Source organism: Dermacentor variabilis, chromosome 4 (assembly GCF_050947875.1).
Source record: "Dermacentor variabilis isolate Ectoservices chromosome 4, ASM5094787v1, whole genome shotgun sequence".
Taxonomy (NCBI): Eukaryota; Metazoa; Arthropoda; class Arachnida; order Ixodida; family Ixodidae; genus Dermacentor; species Dermacentor variabilis.
Genome location: NC_134571.1, coordinates 8,482,481 through 8,505,334, shown reverse-complemented (window position 1 = coordinate 8,505,334; position 22,854 = coordinate 8,482,481). Strand labels below are relative to the sequence as shown.

Here is a 22,854-nt window from a genome sequence, read left to right as displayed (position 1 = left end):
TAACAGAGAGTTTTAGCTCAGCGGGTTTACGTTTCGCTCCGCTCGCGGTCTCCACCGTTGCGCCAGCGGAGCGGCTCGCGAAAAAGAATTTTAGCCCGGCGGATCACTCACCCGCTCGAGCGGAGAGAGCGGGGCGCTCTGCTTCCCCACCTAGTGGTCCGAATAGGAGTTACTGAAAAATGAATTTGAATTACGCTTGCTTTTATAATGCAAGAAATGTTGAATAAAGATATATTACAAGTTCTCAGTACATTATTTGTTCATAATATACTGAGTACTAATGTACGGGTCAGCGCCGCAGTCGCCGTCGTCAATGCAGAACTGCCGGCGTTCATGTTCGCGGCTGCCATCTTGCATTTCCCATACACGCCCGCGCGCGCTTACGCACGCTCGCGCGCTGCGTATACCCTCCGCTGGGGAGTGCTTTCCAGCGGGCGTAAACGCTGCTCCGTAAAACCGCTGGCCGCCTCAGCGTTGTGCGCATGCGCAGTCGTGTCACCGCTCGCCCGCTCCGCTCCGCTGGCCGTAAACCCGCTGGGCTAAAACTCTCTAACGTTACACCCTTCATTCATCTTTCCATAGCTCGTTGCGTCGTCCTCAATTTAAGTAGAACCCTTTTCGTAAGCCTCCAGGTTTCTGCCCCGTACGTGAGTACTGGTAAGACACAGCTGTTATACACTTTTCTCTTGAGGGATAATGGCAACCTGCTATCCATGATCTGAGAATGCCTGCCAAACGCATCCCAGCCCATTCTTATTCTTCTGATTATTTCAGTTTCATGATCCGGATCCGCAGTCACTACCTGCCCTAAGTACATGTATTCCCTTACCACTTCCAGTGCGTCACTACCTATCGTAAACTGCTGTTCTCTTCCGAGACTGTTAAACATTACTTTAGTTTTCTGCAGATTAATTTTTAGACCCGCCCTTCTGCTTTGACTCCCCAGATCAGTGAGCACGTATTGTAATTGGTCCCCTGAGTTACTAATACCTCCTGTATACATGCTGTGAATATCGCTAAGTATGGACAGCTGGGCTAGTTGGAGAAAGGGCGCAATGTACTAGAAAGTATATCGCTAAGCATGGACAGCTGGGCTAGTATGGGTAGTGTTCAATTGTGCGCTGGGGCGATGTTTCATAACGCTGTGAATAGCATTGGAGAGATCATATCTCCCTGTCTGACGCCTTTCTTTATTGGGATTTTGTTGCTTTCTTTATGGAGGACTACGGTGGCTGTGGAGCCGCTATAGATATCTTTCAGTATTCTTACATACGGCTCGTCTACACCCTGATTCCGTAATACAGTGTAATATGCGGTAGTTTTTCTTGGCTGCGCAAACATGCGACGTGCTTCACCAGTCGCAGTCTGTTTACGTTTAGGTAGTGAGTTATTTTGACTGTATCAGTGTCCGCTCGCGGAAAAGCAGAAGAGTCTGTGGATTGCCAAGGAAATTCGACAATCTTCTCAGTAGCTGATCGCTTGGCATGGGAAAACAAAACACAAGAGTGCTCGTGCACGGTTAACCTAACGCAAACTCGAAACATCTTAGCGCCCATTGTAAGAGGATATTTGCGTCAGCCGACGGCATCGTTCTTACGCGTTTCATGTCTACACTGTACTATGCCTACGTCAGCCTGCTGCATGAGGCCGACGGCGTGGCTTAACACAGCATGATCACTTCGGCTGGTAAACAAACGCTATACATAAGATTATCTTGTGCTTTGGCATAGCTTCTTTGTCTGTAATGCAGCAATATCTGAAAGTGACCGCGTAAAAAGAATGCGAAGGCTATTTGTGAGTACACAATTTCCGTAAAACGGGTGAGTGCGCCGTAAAGGACGGACTGAACAAGACCGAACAAAAATATTGATTTTCATCCCTTTGTGTTTAGTACAGTGTCAATAACGCTTGTCTAAAGTGGTCAATCGGCCAATCTGGTCGCTATCTTCTGCAAAAAAAAATAAAGGAAGGGCTTACGCTGTAATATGAGGGCACGCATGGTTGTGTCGCATGCTCGGTCCATGCGCTGTAGAACAAGCAGGTCTATAAGTCAGCAGCTACCATCGCTTCGAATGCTCGCGCAGTCCAAGACGGGCCACCGGACAAGTGTGATTCACTTTTTAGGTTATGCTGTTATCACTAAGCAAACTATTTTATTCGTGGGCAAAAACCGCGGCCAACAAACGAGGTAGTCATGCAGTGCGTATACCTACAAATACCAATTTTAGTGCTGGTTAAAGTAAAAGGCACAACTTATTCTGCAGCGGAATACGGCGCCCGCGCATGTTGCGACTGTCCAGTATGTTTCTTAACTACTCATTGATATAAAACCACAGCTTAGAACTGCAGGGATAATGTTGCACTAAGGGCACAATCGGGAAACGAATATTTAGAAAAAACACAAGTGATCTCCGAGGCTGAACTTAGGTTCAAACACACGCGCGCGCACCGCGCTGGGTGCTCTAGCTGTCCGCCTGACCGGCAGCAGAATCGGTGGTCCTGCCAAGTGAAATCCCTTCAGTACGTGTCACAGAAGCGTTCCCGACGTAGAAGACGCCACGCCATACTAAGTACACCGCGCCAGCCTGAAAACAGCCGCCAGCAACAGCGCCCGACCGTATACCTCGCATAAAACAAGGAGCGTTCGCCCAAGCCAGCATGGTGGCGAATGCAGACAGCTCACAGATGGCGCCACTGCCTACGCAAGATGGAAGGAATCTTGGAACGAGAGGCATGTGTACAAAGCGTACCTGAGCAACTCAAGCAGGATAGGTGACTATTAGACACCTACCCGTTCCAATGACGATGCCAACAAAGCATCATCGTCATCATGGGGGCGCCCAGGGGATAAAATATCAGTTGCTCATACTGGCATACAACTGCGAAGGTTTTTTATTTATTATTATTATTGTTATCGCAGAAGGACTCTACGTTTATTTTTCATCACAGAGTTCAGTGTTGGGCGAAGACACTCCATCTACCGATGCCGCCAGTGAATTCCACCTAAGCCTCACGGACAGAGGGAAACATAACATATTCTGACGCGATAAGAATAGGAAAAAGAAAAGGTAATATGTATTTAGGCAATATATATAAAAGCGGAGATGGCGAAACCATAGAGTTTCCTACAAAAATTACTAGAGGGAACTCTGGCGCTGCAGTCGTTGTCCTACCATGGGAATGATGGGAAGTACATGGATTTGTCTGATCTTCGTGCTTGTGGATTCAGACGTTCTTGTGGCTTTGTATATTACGCTGTATAAATCTTATTGTCGTATATATCAGCGCAATCTATATTCTTCGAAGTGCAGAAGACGCCGGTAACGCGTACAATTGCTATTAATTGCAACGATTGAGCTTGTCCAGGTGGCCAAATCGAAACGCGCCACGCGTCTCAAGGCACTGTCATGCCTGCGATAAATTCATAAGGGCGTTTCATTCGCTTTTCGATACAAGCGTCCGTGGCTTAATGGTTTCAATATCAGTCTTCTGTGCTATAGTCCCTTTGTGCGAATCCTGCCGTCGGGCAATTTTAATAATGTTTATTTAATTATTTATTACGCAATACACTGCTGAAAATGACGAGTTTACAAAGTCACAAAGCCGCGTTTTAAGCCAAAAGGACGAAGTTTAGGCAAATCCATGTACTTCCCATAATTCCCATGCTGGGACAACCGCTTCCATTGCAGCTCCCGTAGACACTAAGCGCCAGAGTTCCCTCTAGTAATTCTTGTAGGAAACTCTATGGGCGAAACAACCACCACACGAACGCTTCTTCGATCCTCGTCTTGCTTGCTCCTTCTCCAATGTACGGGAATGGCTGGTAACATATGACCCCCGCCGGTGGGAACGCCGTCTCGGCGCTTAGGGAAGGGAAAAGTTGTTGTCGGAGAAGTGGGGATTCAAACGGGCGACTTGCACGATATCACTAGGTGGTACGGACGATGACGAGATACCGTCCACCGGGGCGATCTCGTATGTGACTTCACAGAGCTGGCGAAAAACCGTATAAGGGTCAGAGCAGCGAGAGAGAAGCTTCGAAGACAGGCCCACGTGGCGGGACGGCGTCCAAAGAAGGACCAAAGAAGAGAAGTGAACGGGTCTGTGGTGGCTGTCATAGCGGCCTTTTGGGATATCTGTGAGACATAGAGACGGATCTCGCACAATCCGGCGAGCTGTTTGAGCCCGATGAGCAGCATCGCCGACGTACTCTGCAGGAACCTAGGTATGTCATGGCAGGAGAAGCTCAAAGGGCAGCGTTGGGTGGCGGCGAATTAACAGGTAGAACGGCGAAAAGCCGGTGGTGTTGTGGCGGGAGGAGTTGTACGCGAGTGTCACAAAAGGCAAAGTGCTGTCCCAAACACGATGATCTTCGGAAACGTATATATAGAGCATCGTGGTCAGCGTGCCATTAAGATGTTAGGTGTGTCCATTTGTTTGTTGACGGTAGGCTGGGGTTAGCTTGTGACTTGTGGAACACGAACGAAGGATGTCGTCAACGACTTTCGAGGAAACGAACGACCGCAATCGGTCAGTATCTGTCGTGGCGCGCCATGGTGGAGAATGACATCGTGAAGCAGAAAGTTCGCGATGTCAGTGGCACAGCTTGTCGGCAGTGCTCGGGTGATGGCATACCGTGTGGTGTGGTCAGTGGCCACGGCAATCCACTTGTTCTCCGTAAAAGAAGTCGGGAATAGTCCAACCAGATCTAAGACCACGCGGTAGAACAGAACTGTTGGGATCTCGATAGGTTGAAGTGGACCAGCGGGCAACAAGGACGGACGCTTACGACGCTGGCAGGACTCACAAACAGAATGGTGGGGGGGGGGGGGGGTATATGGTGTGAGTAGAGTTTCCTAAAATGAGCCACTCGCTGTCGGTGAAGTTCAGAACGTTGAATGAGGACATGTAGGACGGTTAGGTTCTCACCGCAGCGTATGCACGTCAGTGGGTCAGTTGCAGTCGAAAGGTATTTGTGTGTACCATATGTATGTCCTATTCTGAGTCGTGCCAGGGTGACTATGGTGTGTCCATCAAGCTTCAGTGGGAAAGGTTTGGTTAATTGCGGTTTAAGCAGGTGCAGCTTATTTTCAACTTCCTTGTCCCACTCAGCTTGACAATGATTATGGAGCGCCTTTCGTACCGCAGGCTTCATATCTACACCGGGTACCCAGGTTACATCAATTGTTTCCCGATGAGCTGCTTCTCCAGCATTTTTGTCCGCCATTTCATTGCCTGCGATCCCAGAGTGGCCTGGTACCAGCATACAACAAGAGCAAGCTTTTGTTTATGCGCTACGTGGATATGTTTAAGGAGCTGGTTAGTTACAGGGTTTCTGCTTGCTTTGCCACAGGACAGTGCTATGACAACGCTTAAGGAATCTGTGTATATTGTAGACTTTTCTATCTTGTGCTGTACTATATACTCAATAGTGATCAGAATACCGTACGCTTCCGCTGTAAAGATGCTGCTATGTTTATGCAAGCTTTTTGTGTTGGAGAAGTTTGGGCCATGGGCTCCACATGATACCGAATTTGCAGACTTTGAAGCATCAGTGAAAAATGCAGTAGACCTGTACTTGTCTTCAAGAGCCATGAAATGTTGCTGGATGAGGGCACTTGGACAACTCTTTTTCTCAAGCTCTCTAAAGGACAAGTCACAAGTGACAGGACATTGCTCCCAAGGTGGGATGGGTTCAGCATAGTCACTTTCCTGTAGATCTGTGAAAATTATTGCAAGTTTTTCCGCAACAGATTTTACCGCTAATGGGAACGGCGGGGCGTGAGAAGGCCGGTTTAAGTACAAATGATTTGTGGAAAGATCATTTATGAGTGCTTTGCATGGATGCTGTTTTAGCGACATCGTTTTTATTGCATAGGTGACTCCGAGATATGTGCGCTGATAAGCCAGTGGCTACTGATCCGACTCTGCATAGAGACTTTGGGCAGGGCTCGTACGAAAGGCACCATGTGCTAGGCGGATACCTAAGTGATAGATAGGATCGAGTAGCTTAAGTGCTGTCTTTGAAGCCGACTGATAAACAATACATCCATTGTCTATGCGTGACAACACAAGGCTTTTAAAAAGAGATAGGAGGCAGTGCTTATCTGTTCCCCATGACTGGTGAGATAAAATCTTTAAAAGGTTCATCGTTTTAACACATTTCAGCTTCAACTCTTTTAAATGCTGCATGAAGGTTAGCTTGGTATCGAAGATTATACCCAAAAATTTTTGTTCCTTTCTAATTACCAGGCTTCTCCCATTCATCGTAATGCAAGAGTCAGGACATACCCCTCTTCGTCGGGAAAACAGCACACAGGTAGCCTTTCCTGCACTGGATTTAAACCCGTCTTCGTCTGCCCATTTGGCGAGCCGATTAGCAGTTAACTGTATCTGGCGTTCACATATGGACAGATTGCAAGATTTAAAGCTGACTTGGATGTCGTCCACATAGACAGAATAAGACACCATGGATGGTATAGCAGAGCGGAGAGAGTTCATTATAATTGTGAAAAGTGTGCAACTTAGCACTCCTCCCTGTGGTACGCCGTTTTCTTGAACAAAAGTGCGCGAAAGTACACTGCCAATTCTTACGCGGAACTTCCTTTCAGACAGGTAATTCTGCAAGATCTTCAGCATATGACCACCAATTCCATAGGACGCCAGGTCTTGCAGAATACCGTATCGCCAGGCAGTATCACATGCCTTCACAATATCAAAGAATACAGATAGACAGTACTGGCTGTGTACAAATGCATCGCGTATATATGACTCAAGGAGAACAAGATTATCGGTTGTAGACCTCGCTCTTCGGAAGCCAGATTGGTGAGGGTCCAATATACCATTATACTCCAAAAAGAACACAAGGCGACAGTTAATCATTTTTCCAAATACCTTAACTAAACAGCTAGTGAGTGCAATATGTCTGTAACTATTAACTAAGGAAGGGTCTTTGCCGTGTTTCAGTATTGGCAGGACTATTACCTCCTCCAAAGATGAAGGTATGTGACCAGTTGCAAAAATCTTAGTGTAAAGACCTAAGATGCAGTTTAAGGTCTCACAAGGCAGATTGTTGATTATTTCACATGTTATTGTGTCAGAACCTGGAGCCGAGCTACCACAATAGTCTAGGGCAAGCTTGAGTTCATGGAATCTTAGCGGTTTGATGTATCCTGGTGACGACTTGTTTAGACGCAGAGGAATATTTTCAGCTACTCTTTTATGGCATAAGAACTTTCCGGAATAATTTTCCGAGCTTGATACCCTCTCAAAGGGCTCACCAAGAGTATTTGTTTGATCTTCTGCTGTAAGGCCAGAGCCAGTGACGAGAGGAAAAGAATTTGGACGTGGTCCTTTTAGTTTACGTACCCTATTATATACTTTGCTAACATCCATGTATGAGTTTATTGAGGATGCGTAACGTGTCCAGCTTTCTGTTTTGGATATTCTGCGGATACGGCGCCCATTTTCTTTGCACCGCTTAAAATTTATTAGATTTGTGTTGTTGGGTAGCGTGAAAAGCTGCTCCATGCTTTCTTGCGTTTCTTCGAAATTTCAGTCTTTGTTCCACCACGGTTTTGGATTAACTTTATCTGTTATCTATTTATCTTTATCTGTTTATCTATTAAGTTTATTAACTTTACCTCCCCCTCCCCTCTTTCCCTAGCGTAGGGTAGCAAACCGGATCTTCCCCTCTGGTTAACCTCCCTGTCTTTCCCCTTTCCTCTGTCTCCCTCTCTATCTGTGCAGGACTGAGTTATGCAGTTTTGAGCAGAACAGAGGATATGTTCAGTGATGTAGTTGGTCAGTTCCTCTACACCTAGGTGGTCCACATCTTCCAGGCACCCCCCAGTTTACACAGGTTTCTAAATTTCGACCCCAGTCTGCACTATGAAATCTGCACTTTTTGGGGTAAGTTGGTCCATAGTCCCACTTTGTTGTTTCTAGGAGTGTTGGTGAGCGATCGCTCCTATATAGATTACTAATCACTCTCCATTCCAGGTATGGAAGAAGTGACGCAGACCTTATGGCTAAATCTATACATAAATACGTGTTGTGTGTAGGACTGCAAGAAGTTGGCTCTGTCTTGTTAAATAGACAGACTCCAGATGAAAGAAGGAACTATATTATTGCCCGTCCTCTCGCATCACATCTTGAGTCACACCAGAATGTGCTGTGAGCATTAAAATCTCTGATTACTATATAGGGTTCAGGAAGCTGGTCAATCAGCTTTTGAAATTCTGCTGTGTCAAACCGTTAATCAGGCGATATATATATGGAGCAAATAGTTATTGGCAAGACCGCGTGCTAAGCACGCGGATGCTGCTTTTGACAACGCGCGCACGCGGCCTTTATAAGTTGATTGAACAATATAGCCCGAACAACCACTGCTTCAAATGAAGTTAGGAGCGATACATGCTGGCATGCTATTGACTTTTGGGCTATGGGCGCCACGCCGCCTGAAGAAGAATTACTATTATTTCGATCTTTACAGAAAACTATGTACTGCCTTAAGAAGTTCTTGTGTGTCGACTTTAAATGTGTTTCTTGAACACAGAACAATCGCGGCTGATATTCCTTTAGTGGATTTTTGATATCATCTAGATTAGGCCCCTGGCATTCCGATGAATTATATGTGTAGCTATATTGAGGAAGATTTTTGTTGTCTGTGTTCAACAGCACGTGGTAAAGATAGATAGATATGTATACAAGCACGGTAACCGTTTAGGTTACCGGTTCCTTTCTCTGAGCGCTTACAGTAATTTTAACCCTCCTATCGGGCTCCTGAGAGAGCTGATCTTTCGGCGTCGATGACGCCAGGGCTCTTTGAAGGCCTCCATAACCTTCTCTGAGGCGCTGGAGGATCGAGAAATAGGAGCTGAAACTTGCGTCCCAGGCCGCGGAGTTCGGTTTAGATTTGGAACTTGCAGAACCGAAGTCTGCAGCCCCACCTTCGATGATCATGGAGCAGCACTTGCAGCTGCCAGCAGGGGGCAGGCGGAGGGATTACCGGACCACTATCAGTGACTGCGGTAGACTCTCGAGGCATATGTGACGCTGCCCCCCGTCGCGCCACCTCGGAAAGGCTTCTGCGATCTAAGTACGCAAGACGTTTCCTTGCTTCGTGAAATGTTATATTTTCTTTGACCTTTAGTGCAATGATTTCTTTTACTTTCTACCATTTAGCGCACGCCCTGAAGTAGGCTGGATGGCTTCCATCACAGTTCACACAATGTGGGGATGAGTCGCAAGTGTCTGATGGATGATCTTTCGAGCTGCATTTCGCGCAAGTCTGCCTTCCTCGGCATGTCTGAGATCCGCGTGCATACCTCTGGCACTTAAAGCACCGTCGAGGATTCGGGATGTACGGGCTCACACGTACTTTGATGTAGCCTGCATCCAGTGTGCTAGGGAGCACACTAGTACGAAAGGTCAGTATAATGTGCTTTGTTGGAAGTGGTTCATTGTTCCTGCAGATTAGGATTCTTTCTACCTTGATCACATTTTGAACCTGAAAACCTTCAAGCAGCTCTTCGTCACTAAGGTCCAAGAAGTCGTCTTCCGAGATTACTCCACGGCCCGTGTTTATTGTTCGATGTGCCGACACAGTGACTGCTACATCGCCAATGCGTTTCAAATCATTCATTTTCTCATATTGAGTTTTGTGCTTAAATTCAAGGAGCAGGTCTCCATTGTACATCTTTGTGGCTTTGTATCCAGGTCCTACCGTGTTTGCGAGGCATTTCGTCACCAAGAAGGGGGAGTATTTACGCACGCTCGTGTTGCCTTCACTGTGGATTACATGGTTCTTAGGGAAGTGTTCCTCATTGTTTTTCAAAAAGAATTGGAAGGTTGCATCGGTGCACCCGCTTTTTAGAGGGCGATCAAGGGAAAGCCATAATATAAGGATCATGAGTTCGACAGCAGCGCTAACCCCCACCACCGGGCCCAACATGGGGACGGAGCAAATCCTACGAGTAAGACAAGCCCTCGCCAGTTGTACGGTGCTACTATAACCCAATCTGGAGTACCCAAGGTTGGCCACCCACACAAGGTTAACCCTCGCTGCCAGGAAAGACGGAAGTAAATAGAAGAGAGAGGACAGGAAAGATTGAAAGGGAGAGAGAAAGACGCAGATTGGAGAGTTGGGACAGGAAAAGGCAACTACCTATTTCCCCCAGGTGGGTCAGTCCGGGGGTGCCGTCTACGTGAAGCCGAGGCCAAATAGGTGTGTTGCCTCCGCCAAGGGGCCGTAAAGGTTTAGACACTCGGCATCGGCTCAGCCCCCAGGATCCCTTTTTCCCCAGACACGGCTAAGCCGCGCACGGTTAGACGCGGGAGGGTCCAACCCTCGTGTGCTCGGTACGTGGTTTCGCAACACAACCAAACGCCTGCTGACGCAGACGCCCCTGCGGGGGCTAAAGTCAGAGATGAAGAGGACGCACGCGTCGGCCTCATGGGCATCGGAGTCGGGAGGATCCACGGGATGACGGGAGAGGCAGTTGGCATCCTGGTGCATTCGGCCGGACTTGTAATTGACATGAAACGTATACTCCTGGAGCTTCAATGCCCGGCGACCAAGTCGTCCAGTAGGGTCTTTACGGGAAAGCAACCAGCATAGTGCATGATGGCCTGTAATGACCGAAAACGCGCGGCGAAATAGCTGTGGTCGAAATTTTGCGACCGCCTAAATGAACGCGAAGCATTCCCTTTCAGTGATAGAAAACTTGCGCTCTGAAAGGCAGAGGAGTCGACTGTCATAGGTGATGACGTGGACTTGTCCTTGTTGCCTCTGGGCAAAGAGAGCGCCTTTACTGTGTCCGCTGGCGTCGATGCGAACTTCAGTGGCCGCGGACGGGTCGAACTAGGCCAAGATGGGTAGGGTAATAAGTAATCTAGTGATTGTGCGAAAGGCATCAGCTTGTTCAGGACCCAACGAAAGTGATGTCCTTCTTCTTGCGTTAAGGGACGGACAATGTCGGCGAAATTCTTGGTAAAGCGTCGAAAATAAGAACACAGGCCGACGAAGCTCCGGACGTCTTTGGCCGAACGTGGTACTGGAAAATTTTTCGCGACAGGAATTTTGTCGGGATCAGGCTGTACGCCACGAGCACTGACATGGTGACCTAGCACAGTAATTTCACGACGGCTAAAACGACGCCAGTTTGATTAGTTTAGTTGTAGGCCTGATCGCCGGAAAACAAGAACTGCCGAGGCATGTAAGGTGGCTCTCAAATGTCGGAGAAAAAACGGTGGCGTCATCTAAATGGCAAAGGCATGTGGAACATTTGCAGCCATGGAGGTGAAAGTCCTCATCCTTTCAAACGTTGCTGGGGCATTACACAAGCCAAATGACATCACGTTAAATTGAGAAAAAATCCATCCGGTGTAACGAATGCGGTCTTTTCGCGGTGAAGGTCATCTACAGAAATCTGCCAGTATCCTGACCGTAGGTCAAGGGAGGAGAAGAACCCATGGAGACAGTTGAGAGCGCCATCAATTCTAGGCAGAGGGTATACGTCCTTTCGCTTGACTTTGTTCAAGTGACCGTAGCCTATGCAGAAGCGCCAACTACTGCCATTCTTTGCTAGCATGACCGGTAACGCCCAGGAACTGCGGGAAGGTTCGACGACGTCTTTCGCGAGCATGGTTTCGACCCCGCGCTGAATTACTTGCCGTTCAGCGTGGGACGCACGATCATCTGACGGGGCTGGCGTCTCCAGTATGGATACGGCGAGTAGACAACAGATGTCTGGCCCAAAGGGTGGTCATCAGAGTCAAAGATGTCGCAATAAGACATCAACATGTGCCTGATATCGACAACCTGTGCTGGGAGGAGGTCAGGCACGATCAGCTTGGTAATATGACGATCGGTTCTACGGCTTGAGGTGAGGAATGCAGCTGGGAACGAAGGATCGCCGGCAACTAATGCAGAAACGGCATACTCATCGATAGAAGAGACAATGGCCAGAGTCATGCCATTTGGGATAAGTTGCGTGCACCAGCTCAAGTTCAAAATGGGAAGGGACGCGCAGTTATTAGAAATGATGAGAATGATATTGGGTAACGGCGACATTTCTGGCCAATAGAACGTCAACAATGGGAGTCAGGACGTAATCGCAATCGGGAATAGAAGGAAGAGTCCACATACGTAACGGATTGAGGTGCCAAACAAATGTAATCCACGGAACACAAACGTGGTTGGGTGATCGGAGCGTCATAGCAGCGAGGTAAGTCAAGATGAAGCAGTCCGGCTCCATGATCAATAAGGGCGGAGTGGGCAGATAGAACATCCATGCCTAGGATGAGTTGATGGGAGCAGTGCTCGAGCACAGCAAGTAATGTAGTCATACAGCAGCCGGCAATACTTAATCGTGAGGAGCCCATACCAAGGACGGGAAGCGTTTGCTGTCGGCGACTGTGATGAGCAGTAAGGTAGGTGGCGGGAGGACCTTCTTAAGTTGACGGCGAAGCTCCGAATGCATTACTGATAAATGTGCCCCCGTGTTAACGAGTGTAGCGACAAAGTTACCGCCCAACTGAACGTCAGTTAAGTTGTGTCTAGTCGGCAATGTGGTCAGAGGTTTTTGCGGGCGAGTCGTCAATGCAGCTTCACCTCCGGGAGCTGCATCGTCTAGTTTTCTGGAGGCAGGCGTTCAATTGGCGATTTAGAGCGTCGGAATTGTGGAGAGCGGGATAATGGGCGACAACAGCGAACGGGACTGGTGACGTACCACGCGGAGAAGGTGAATGACGGTACGACATGGTTGGAAAGTCGTCACCGTTTGCCTTAGTGGACTCGCGGTAAGGCTGGAAGCGGCCAGGATCGGTCTCAGGGCGACGGTTAGGAGTATAGGGTGCATGTGGCCAAGACCACTGGTAATTTCAATAGCGGGCGATATGACCAATCCGACAGCAATTAAAGCAGATGGACTGGTCTTCAGCAGTTGTCCACTCGGTCGGATTGCGGTGAAGTGGCCTCTGGGCTTGGGCATACGAACCTGGGAAACAGGCATAGAAACCGGGAAAAAAGGGAGCGACGGCGCACACAAGATCCAGGTCAGCATCGGATAGCTCCTGACGAACGATGGCTTGGACAAGTGGAATCATGGTAGTGCTGGACTCACATGCACGGAGAAGCAGGAGATATAGCCTCAAGTTCACGCCGTATGATCTTCGCCACGTGTTCCACGGTTAGCTGTAGCTGTGACGCAGGTACGTCTTAGCACGACGATGTTGTAGCCGTGTGGGGAAGTTGAGTGAACTGATGGGCAATACGTGTATTTCTGCCGCTTACAAAATGCTTGCACTCATCAATGATAGCATCCACTGTGTCAGTCCTTGCAGATTAGCAGATTGAAAACACCACTTTCTATCCCTTTTAAGACGTGTCCCACTTTGTCAGACTCGGTCATACCATCATCTGATTTGCAGCAAAGGGCCAGCACATTCTGTATGCAAGACAGGTAAAATTCCGTCGATGTTTGGGCACGTGACGCTAGCTCCTTCTTCGCCACGATCTTTCGACCAAGAGATTTGCCAAACAGAGCACGAATCTTTTCCTCGTAGGTATCGCAGCTTCCAATATCCTCTTCATGATTCTGGAACCAGATCCCTGATGTCCCTTGAAGATAAAATAGGATGTTGGCCAACATGACCGTATCGTCGCATCGGTTGTTCTTATTTGCACGCTCGTAGATCGCCAACCACTCTTCAATGTCGACATCATCAGTTCCACTAAACGTGTCTGGGTTTGGGCAACGACAATCGTCGACGTTGCCACTGTTGCGGCGGGAACCGTCTCTTCTGTCACTCTGGGAAGAACTAAATGTCGGTCGCTGCGAGCTCCGTTGTGTCCAGTTGGTACCCCACAGCTTCATCAAAAATGCGACCGGTATAAGACTAGGCAAAACAAAAGGGAAAATGTATTTAGGTAATATATAAAGAGAGAAGTCGAGATGGCGGAACAACAACCACACGAGCGCTTCTTCGATCCTCGTCTTCATGAATTTGCTTGCGTCTTCGCCAATGTACGGGAATGGCTTGTAACAATATGCGTTAAAAAAATCCAATAGTGATATCCATGAGCTGTCCTTAGTAAGATATCCGATATGAAATCTTGAGACTTCCGAGAGTTCCTTTTTTTTTTTTTTTTTTTTTGCGTGGGACACTGATATTGGGAGGTCGTCTGAACACCGGAGGGAAAAAGCGTTGTCAAGGAGAAGTTACTTAAAGGACATCCCGTCGAGCAAAACGTTAAGAAAAACCACGCAATACAGAGCGTTCAAGGTTTGTCCCTTGTGCCAGCGTAAGGACGGGGCCGTCTTTCCAAGTGGCCGCCGATGAAAACCCACGCCTCCGAGCGGCCTCGCGTGGCTGCGAGCGCGCTCTCTCGGTGCTCGCACTCGGCGGCAGCGGATGGCAGTCGGGTGGCGCTTGCGTGTCAGGCCGTGTGCTCCTCGGACGGATGCAAACGCTTGAACAATGTTTTCCACGTTCGTCTTTTCGTGGCTTTCGCATCCTTGAAGGAATGTGGACGACTGTTTGCAATCGAGGCAATAGACGGGTGGAACTGTATAGCGGAAGCCTAAGCAGCGCATTATTGGGCTCATCTTTCCCGAACATTTTGCTTCACGTGTTCGTTACAATGGGTAACTGACGTCTGCTTTCTTACTACAATAATTCAGGACGTAGAGGTCAAAACTGGCTGAATATCATTTTTCGGTCCTTTAAAGATCACATTGGGGTCACATCCTACATGGTTACCTACTCCACGGTCATTCGATTATCGACGCAGATCAAGTTCTGCACACTCAGCCCGAATGACTGAGCAAGATATTTGGAACGGGCCGAATGTGGTGGGGATACTCCTGGGAAGAAGCGCCCGCATTTCTTTATCTATAATAAGAGGCCTGATCACAACACAGCGAGAAAGCAGACAAACGATAAAGCAAGTCGCCACGAGGTGCTCGTCGTCGGGATGGGACAAACGAATCGGTCGCCTTCAGACGCTGCTACAGCTTTAGGCGCACAATTTTGGAAGCTACGGGAACAGACTCCTCGAAGGTTCTTTTAATTATTATTTTAAGCACAACTATGCTCCTAGATGGTGCAAGCGTGAGTTGTGCGCATGTCGTTAATGTTGCGCACTTATAGCGACCCGTCGTGTTGAAAACAATCGTGCTTGTGTCACAGCTTGCCCGCTGCTCTTTCTTGCGAAAGTTGCAAGAAAAAGTTGTTATAAAATATGAGCTCTGAGTCTGCCAAAGAGTGCATGTGAATCCAGCCTAATTTGCGCAATTGAGTTATGCATGGAGCTTATTCTCCTCCGATGTCTGAGATAGCCACCTTTAGTAAAGAGAAAATTTTGCCCCTTCCAAGCGGGCAAGTTAACTGCACTTACGACAGTGCACTCGGTTTTAAGTGAGCTTTCCCAAATATAAACGTCGCAAGCGGATTGTACTCGCAGAAGAGTACACTCCGGTCGGAGTGCGGCAACGGAATGCACCTTGCTGGTCGAGTGCGTAGCCTCGCCGCCAGCGGTTTCAACGATACAAAATGTTGTGCATAGAGAAAGGACATAGAAGTTCATTCTAGCTGTCGAACAGCTTTTAACAAAATAATCATAACTCGCTGATATTCTGTTCTAACACGCTCAAATGCCGCCTCGTCGCACGCTGACATGTTGTTCTGGATGGGCTAGGCATTCGTCTTGGGCGGCCTTGACTAAATTAATTAATGTAAAATTAATTAATGATTAACACCTTTATGATAAAAATATTTTCGTTTTTTGTTGAGTAAACACAGATTAAGATTGTTCTTTATTTATAATACAACTAAAGTGATCGCTTTTTAGAAGGTATTCTTATTTTAATCTACATCTTCAAAAGACGTGATTTTAGTCTGTCGCCATTCTTTTAGTGCGAGTGCGCTCTGTTTTCCCGTTTAGCACCGCGTAGCCTAAAGTGTCACTCAAGGTCCCGAAGTGCACACCCCGTAAGTGCACTTAACCTGCCCGCTTGACAGGGGTATTACTTTGCGCGTTATGCACTAGTGTTACGCAATGCCTTCACACACAAAAAAAAGAAAACGCAAAGCTTAATGATAGCACAGTAAGACGTTTTGTAACACACGGCAGCGGGCGTCAGTATCATCAATTATTTAATGCTGCACATCACAGGATGCACAATCAATGCCGCACTTTTTCTGTAGTGTCGTCTGGCGCACAGAAAACCGTGACGCAGGAGAATCGATTCTCCGAATGAGTGCTAAAAACTACTTCGATCCTTCGCACTCCTCGAAAAGACTCGATAAAGAGTCACCATGAGTACGTGGATACTTCATCACTGCAAATTCTTTTACATTTCTATTGCCGGAGATGTTAGCTCGCACTTCACAGTTTTTAGCGCATGTTTTCGAGTATACAGACTCGTCGCTCTCCATAAGCCAAGGTTTCCATGTATTTTTTTTAAATACCAATGGTTTCGGCGTTTGAGCTCAAATCGGAAGACGCGCGATACGTCGGCTTCTCCCTCCGCTCTCTAACTTCGGGAACACAGCCCTCACCGAAGGCATTTACGATAAGGATGGAAGAGAAGAAAATAATCATACAGGTCAAACCAGCAAAAAGGCACTGCTCGATAAAGAAATACAAAAGACGCTGTCGAGTGTTTTCGCAGACAGACAGGTCTTTCAAGAGGAGTGCAAAGCCATTTTAGTATTCTTCTTTGTGAAGCCTTGGTTGCGCAGACATTTATAAACTTACAGGACTTCGAAGTGCGTTGCGCTGCCAGGCCCGAGGGCGCGCGATCAAATGCGGGCCACGACGGCCGCATTTCGACGGGGGTGAAATGCATGAGCGCCCCGGTAGCGTGCATTTGGTGCGCGTTAAGTATTCCGGGCGGTAAAAATTATTCCGTAGCCCCCTACTACAGGGCGCCTCATAACCATATCGTGGTGATCTTGGTTCGTAAAACCCAACAATTTATTTTTTTTTACTTCAAATTATTCAGAGAAAATAAACTCTAACCGTATGAATTAATAAAAACCAGCAATTATATGACAAGCCAGCTCATGCAACGGAACACAACACACCAATTACTACTACGGCAGGTGGTAACTTATGTACTTGATGGATGCAAGACTTCAATATAAATAGGGGAAAATAAACAGAGACCGTACGAGTAAAAACTAATAATAAATGAAGAGCCATCTCAAGCAACTGAGCAGCAATTACTATTGCAGCGGGCGGTAACTAGTGTAACTGATGGATTGCGTTAAAGACAGCCATAGAACCTGGCGTACGAGCAGTCGGCTTGCGTGCAAGCGGGGCGACAACCACTATAGCTCTGCCGTTCAGCGCGCTACTCACCTCCGTACCAAAGGAAGAGCACGATCTTGAGCGGCACCAACTCGGTGTTGGCCTTGCACATCCTCGCCTCGTCGTCGTCCCCAGCCATTTCCGAAGCCACTAGCTCAGCTGTGCCGCATCTCGTGCACTTCCTCCGGCACCGTCGGGCACTGCAAGCCTCGTCGTGCCGATGCAACTCGCAGCTCCAGCGTTGCGGCACCGACGGACTGAGCGCGGCTACGGCGAGTGCGGGGGTCCCACTGGACTCCACGTGACCGGCCCGTGCCGCGTTTTATCTCTGCCGGGCCGCGCGCGTTGTCTTCAAGTGGCTCGTGGCGACGACGCTCGCGCGGTCGGCGCGTCCACTGCGGTCCCTCCCGGTGACGCACACGCGGTTCGGCCAAGAATTGGGCACTGCGGGCGCGGCAGTGTTCCTGCTTCCCGGCATCCACGTGACGCTCGTTCTGTGGTGTCCACAAGACGGGGAGGGCGGCGGAACATTTCGCTTGCGATGTAGCCGAGGCATGTGCGCTGTACATACGCAAATTCAGCAACGTCGGAAGTTCGGGCGTCGAAGGTAAGGAACTCGATTGCTGCCTCCCCATCACCTACAGATGTCGCTGGTATATCGCTGTTGAATGTTTGTCTTCGAATCGCATAATCTGACGATATTTGTGCAGATCCATTATTCGGATTGCGAATGCCAGCAGCAATAGCTGCAGTTTCCGCGGCCATTGAGGATACCAGGCGGCCCAGACAGCCAGATCATGCAGCACCGAAAGGCGCAATCAAATATGCCCCCTGGCACAGTTATTATAAACCACGTTAACCGATATTCGTCGTCTGAACATGCGTACGTTCGGGTAGCTGACATGGCGACCACCTATGTGCATGCATCGTCCGAAAAACTTATACATTTCCCTTGAGTAAATCGCAGCCTACCCGTTGCACGAGGATACTGGCTATATAGCTGGACACGTCTCTGCCAAATCGCCGTGCGACACCTGGGATGCCGAGCGCACGTCAGCGGCGTGACCACTACGAAAGCATCGCTTCAAGCCACACAGAGTCTTTACTTGGCGGCAGTGACGTCACGCCTTCACTTCGTCCGAGCCACGGTAATTGCAAGGAAGCCTGAACAGGCCGAACAGGTTGCGATCGCTGTTGCGCTCACCGACGGCAATCTTTCCCATATCTACAGCGACTCCATAGCCGCTATCAGAGTTTTCCAAAAGGGCACGGTCTGCGCACAGGCTCTCAGAATTGTTTCAAAGAAAGAGATTAAGAACCACTTCATATACTGGTTCCCGGCACACTTAGGACCAAAGATCGGCGACGTCCCCAACCTTAACGAGGCGGCACACGAGGCTGCGCGCGCTTACAGACCGCGCGGCTTCATCCAACCACTCGGAGAATAAGGACGCGCCCACTACATACAATGAAATCACTAAACACTACTACCTACAACGCAGACAGTATAGCACGCTACACCGCATGCTCACTCGAGCTCAAGCGGTTACACTCAGAATGCTACAAAGAGACACATACCCCACGCAAAACAGATTACACCATTACATGCCTGAGCTCTACGACAAGTCTTATTGCACCAATTGCAATACACCCCTTAACGTATATCATTTACTCTGGCCGTGCTCGCAAGCTCACATAAACTCCGAACCGGACAAGCGCAAGTTTGAAAAAGCAATCCGGAGCGAAGAACTCGCTCCCCAACTCTGGGCCGTCCAGCAGGTCCACGACGGCGCCACGAAACTCAACCTCTCGGTTCCGTCGTGGGAGACGCCCACTCCATGAGAGCCCAAAGCTCTCGTGGCCTGCAGGACCTCGAATAAAGTTGATTTCCTTCCTTCCTTCCTTCCTTCCTTCCGAGCTATTCGTGAGATTTCGCTGAAAGTTGGTGGTAGCATTTTTTGTCCAGATTCTCAGCTACCACGATCGACACTGCTGACAAGCTTTGCGCATGATTACCCTAATAGCAAAAGGAAGACGACAACACAATAAAAAAAAAAGCGACAGGACAAGCTGTGTCGTCGTCTTCCTTGGAGGAAGCTTTAGCTCGAGCGCTCCTATCTAAATGCATGTAAAAGGATAATTCCTTTTTCTCAGCAACCACTACACCAAATTTGACGAGATTTGTTGCATTAAAAAGAAAAAAAATCTAGTGAATCTTGGTTTCGTATTTTTGATTTAGGTCGTCAATTCTTTATTAAAAATTGACGAAAATTGACAATTTTCAGTAAACGAAACTATCAAGTTGACCGCTCCGTAACTCGGCAATGAAAAGTGATATCACAATTTTGTGAATTGCATCTAATAGTTCACCTAAACCGAACAAAATTGATATGTTACACATAAATCCTAATAAATTTATTAATATGGAAATACAGCTTTTGCGGAACCCTTGTACGCAACCTCACAAATTCACGTAAGATATAAAATGACATATCAAATTTGTCCACTTTGAATGATGTAATGGATGCCGCTTACAGAACCGCGATATCTGTTCTTGATGCAGTGCTATTATATTGTAAACTTTGTGCTTCTATTTTTCTTTCGAATTTAAGAATTTTTGAATTTTCTTTTTACAAAATTCACGCCCAAAATCGAAATTCCGCTTCCGAAGGTCACTAGTATATACCTTTATATCTCAAATGCAACAAATATCATTAAAATCGGTCCAGGGGTTACCTCAGAAAAGCGTTTTTGCGTTTTACATGTACTTGAATAGGCCGCGTCGAAGTTGGGCCTCAGCTAAAGCTTCCTCTTGAGGAAGCTTTAGCTCGGGACGTGAACCTCACGAGGTGTTATGAATCACCATGCGCCGCTGACACGCGTTTACGTTGTTTGAGTCACCGGCCACGCCTCTTGTGAATCGGCAGTGGCTGCGAGGACGTCACAAGATAAAGGCTATAAAAACTACACTAACCTTTAATAAAGCGTTCGTTCTTTGCCAACCGCTTGTCGAGTTACTTCACGAGGTTTACGTTCCGTAACCCTTGGGACAACCTGTGTACGTACATAGGGCACCACAGCAAACTTTTTTCCTTTTCTGTTTTTCTTGTTTCTTAGCAGCCCTTTGACCCATTTGGAAAGCTTCTCGCAGGTTAGTGATAACAAATTAACAGAATAACCAGCCTTCTCGAGCCTATCTATCTGTTTTCAAAAGATTTCTTGTGTACTGTGTGGACATGACTTAGCAATGGCAGACCTAAGAGCTGAGAACGCTTTCCCCTGTTCAACAAGTTTGGAATGACGAGAATAAAATTCAAGCAGTGGTTTCTTTGCCCTAGGCGAATAGTACCAATAGATATGTTTTCGATACGTAGATGATTATTTGGGGTTTTGTTCATGCGATAACTACAACAAGAATGTTACAGATATTTAAACGTTTTAGGGAATGGGCTGGGGGTCATGGTTTCCCGCTTGAGCTTATCCAGAACAACAAATTACAGTTTCTAGATCTGTGCTTACCGTTCCAACAGGAACATGTTTGTTGGTACTATTCGCCTAGAGCAAAGAAACCATGGCTTGAATTTTATTCTTGCCATTCCAAACTCGTTAAACCGGGGATAGCGCACTTCGTTCTTAGGTCTGTCATTGCTAAGTCACGCCAATCGCGTGCCCAACGCCGCAGTAGGCGCCGCGCTTGTCTCCACTCTGTGCGGTGGGCGAAGAGCAGCCCATCCAGGCACCCTATAGCAGCCGCCGGAGAAGAACGCCCCTCCTCGTTCGTTTACCTCCGTGTTTCGCACAAGCACGCTTCCGGCCCGCGTGCCTCGCACGCGAGAATGAGCCGCGTTCTCAGCCTCGCACGCTTTCACGTGCAGCGGGCCGCGCGCCGCGACGGTTTTAGCGCCCTTGGACTTTGTACGGAACCTCACGGCGACGGAGTGTCCTGTGGAATGCGCCTGGGGCGTCCATATAATTGCTATCGCAATAAAAATTGGCTGCGACTTAGCGAAACCTGGATATGCAAAGCGAAAGCTTGGTTTTGCCTGGTTAAGTCTAGGTTTCACGTGGTTAATCTCTAATTATTCTACTTAAGTATACAATCATGGTATGACGATTATGCCTAAGTCGGCGGCTGGACATGACTGTGATTAAGCTTGGGTTGGGGAGAGCGCATGCGCAAAGCCGGCGGCGGAGCTCGGCGCGGCGAGTCATGTGATGTGTTGTCAAGGCTACGGCGCAGCTGCGGTCAAATGAAGGTCAAATTGCTGGCGACGGCGAAACTCGGCTCGACGCGGTTAGTAAAGCTTTAAAAATTTCACCCCCGCCCGGGCCGACCCGCGGCGGATGTGGAGTTCGCCATTAAAGGGCCCACATATCTTCGCTAGTCATCCTTCTTCACAGAGTGGAAGGGCATTGAATTTTTTTAGACATGTACCAACCGGCCCAAGTTAGCACTTTATTGAAATGCTACATAACAGTCCGATGCACCGCATACAGGACGCGTTTCAACTATTCACGTGCTTGAATGGACACCGTAGATAAGTTCTGCCGCAATTTCATATATTTGGTTTTGTACTATTTTAATGTCTTAGCACTATAGGAGTGCCAAAGTGCGAGAAATGTCTATGTGTGTAAATAGTGGGAAACTGGTCACGTGGTAATATCAAGGTGTTTTTAGACAATATTTTCTTTTATAAAAATACTATGACCGTAATGATATACCTGCCATCTTCGCAAACGAGCTCTACGACGACGCGGAAATACTATGCCGCTGATTAAGTTAATCTAAAAAGATTAATTACCAAAAATGTGTGAATTAACTTTTTATTATTAACTTGACGGTAGTTCTTTAAATGGACAACGTGTAGGGTGCCGCAATTTATGCCGTATGCATTTTTCAGAAATGAGCAATACAACTGAAGGCCAAATCCAGGCAATATCGACAATGAACACGTCCCGCTGCGCGTCAGACGGCAGCGCCCCGCGAAGAAGCGTCGGGCGGACGAGAGCACGCCGCGGCAAGTCCCGACCCGTCGGCACACGCTGGCCAGGCAGAAGCGTGCCGTGTCAGTCGGTGCTCGGATTGGCCCACGCGCGCAAGCAGGACGTAGACGGGCGTATGAAGGCTTCCTTTGCAGAATCCCAAAAGATACTGGATAGCCAGCTACCTCCAAACTGATTCGAATAATTATATACTTGATTTCTGCATGTGTGAGATATGCATGCTTTTTTATCGCAATAGTAACTATGTGGTGACTCCAAGCGAATGTTTGCCGTCTGCGACGCCGTGAGGTTCCAAATATATATCTAGGCATAGACTGTTTTATCGGCGAGGAGGAACGCGAACCAGCGCCCTCCGCCGCTCTCCTCCTCGCGCTGGTATGTGCGGATTCCGATTTCGCCCAGCGGCAGCTTGGAAAGGTAGCGGTCTAATTGCGAATTAGGGGGATTTTAACGTGTTTTGCCTGGAATTTGAACAAGCTACCACTCTGCTGTGTTCGGCTGCAAAAATAACTTTTGGAAGCAAACGTGAA

General features: G+C 48.0%; 1 protein-coding gene across 3 annotated transcripts in view; it reads right to left on the bottom strand.

Moving 5' to 3' along the window:
* The window catches only part of LOC142578640 (major facilitator superfamily domain-containing protein 6), a 100,068-nt gene extending 82,444 nt beyond the window's left edge, over positions 1-17,624 (bottom strand). For 2 of the 3 annotated variants that reach the window (XM_075688066.1, XM_075688067.1), the window contains exon 1: positions 17,372-17,623. In XM_075688066.1, the coding sequence (XP_075544181.1) occupies positions 17,372-17,459 (88 nt within the window). In that variant the 5' untranslated portion in view covers positions 17,460-17,623. Of the gene's footprint in view, positions 1-17,371 lie in introns of all 3 variants that reach the window. The other variant, XM_075688069.1, reaches the window with a different exon arrangement.
* Between the last annotated feature and the right edge of the window lie 5,230 nt (positions 17,625-22,854).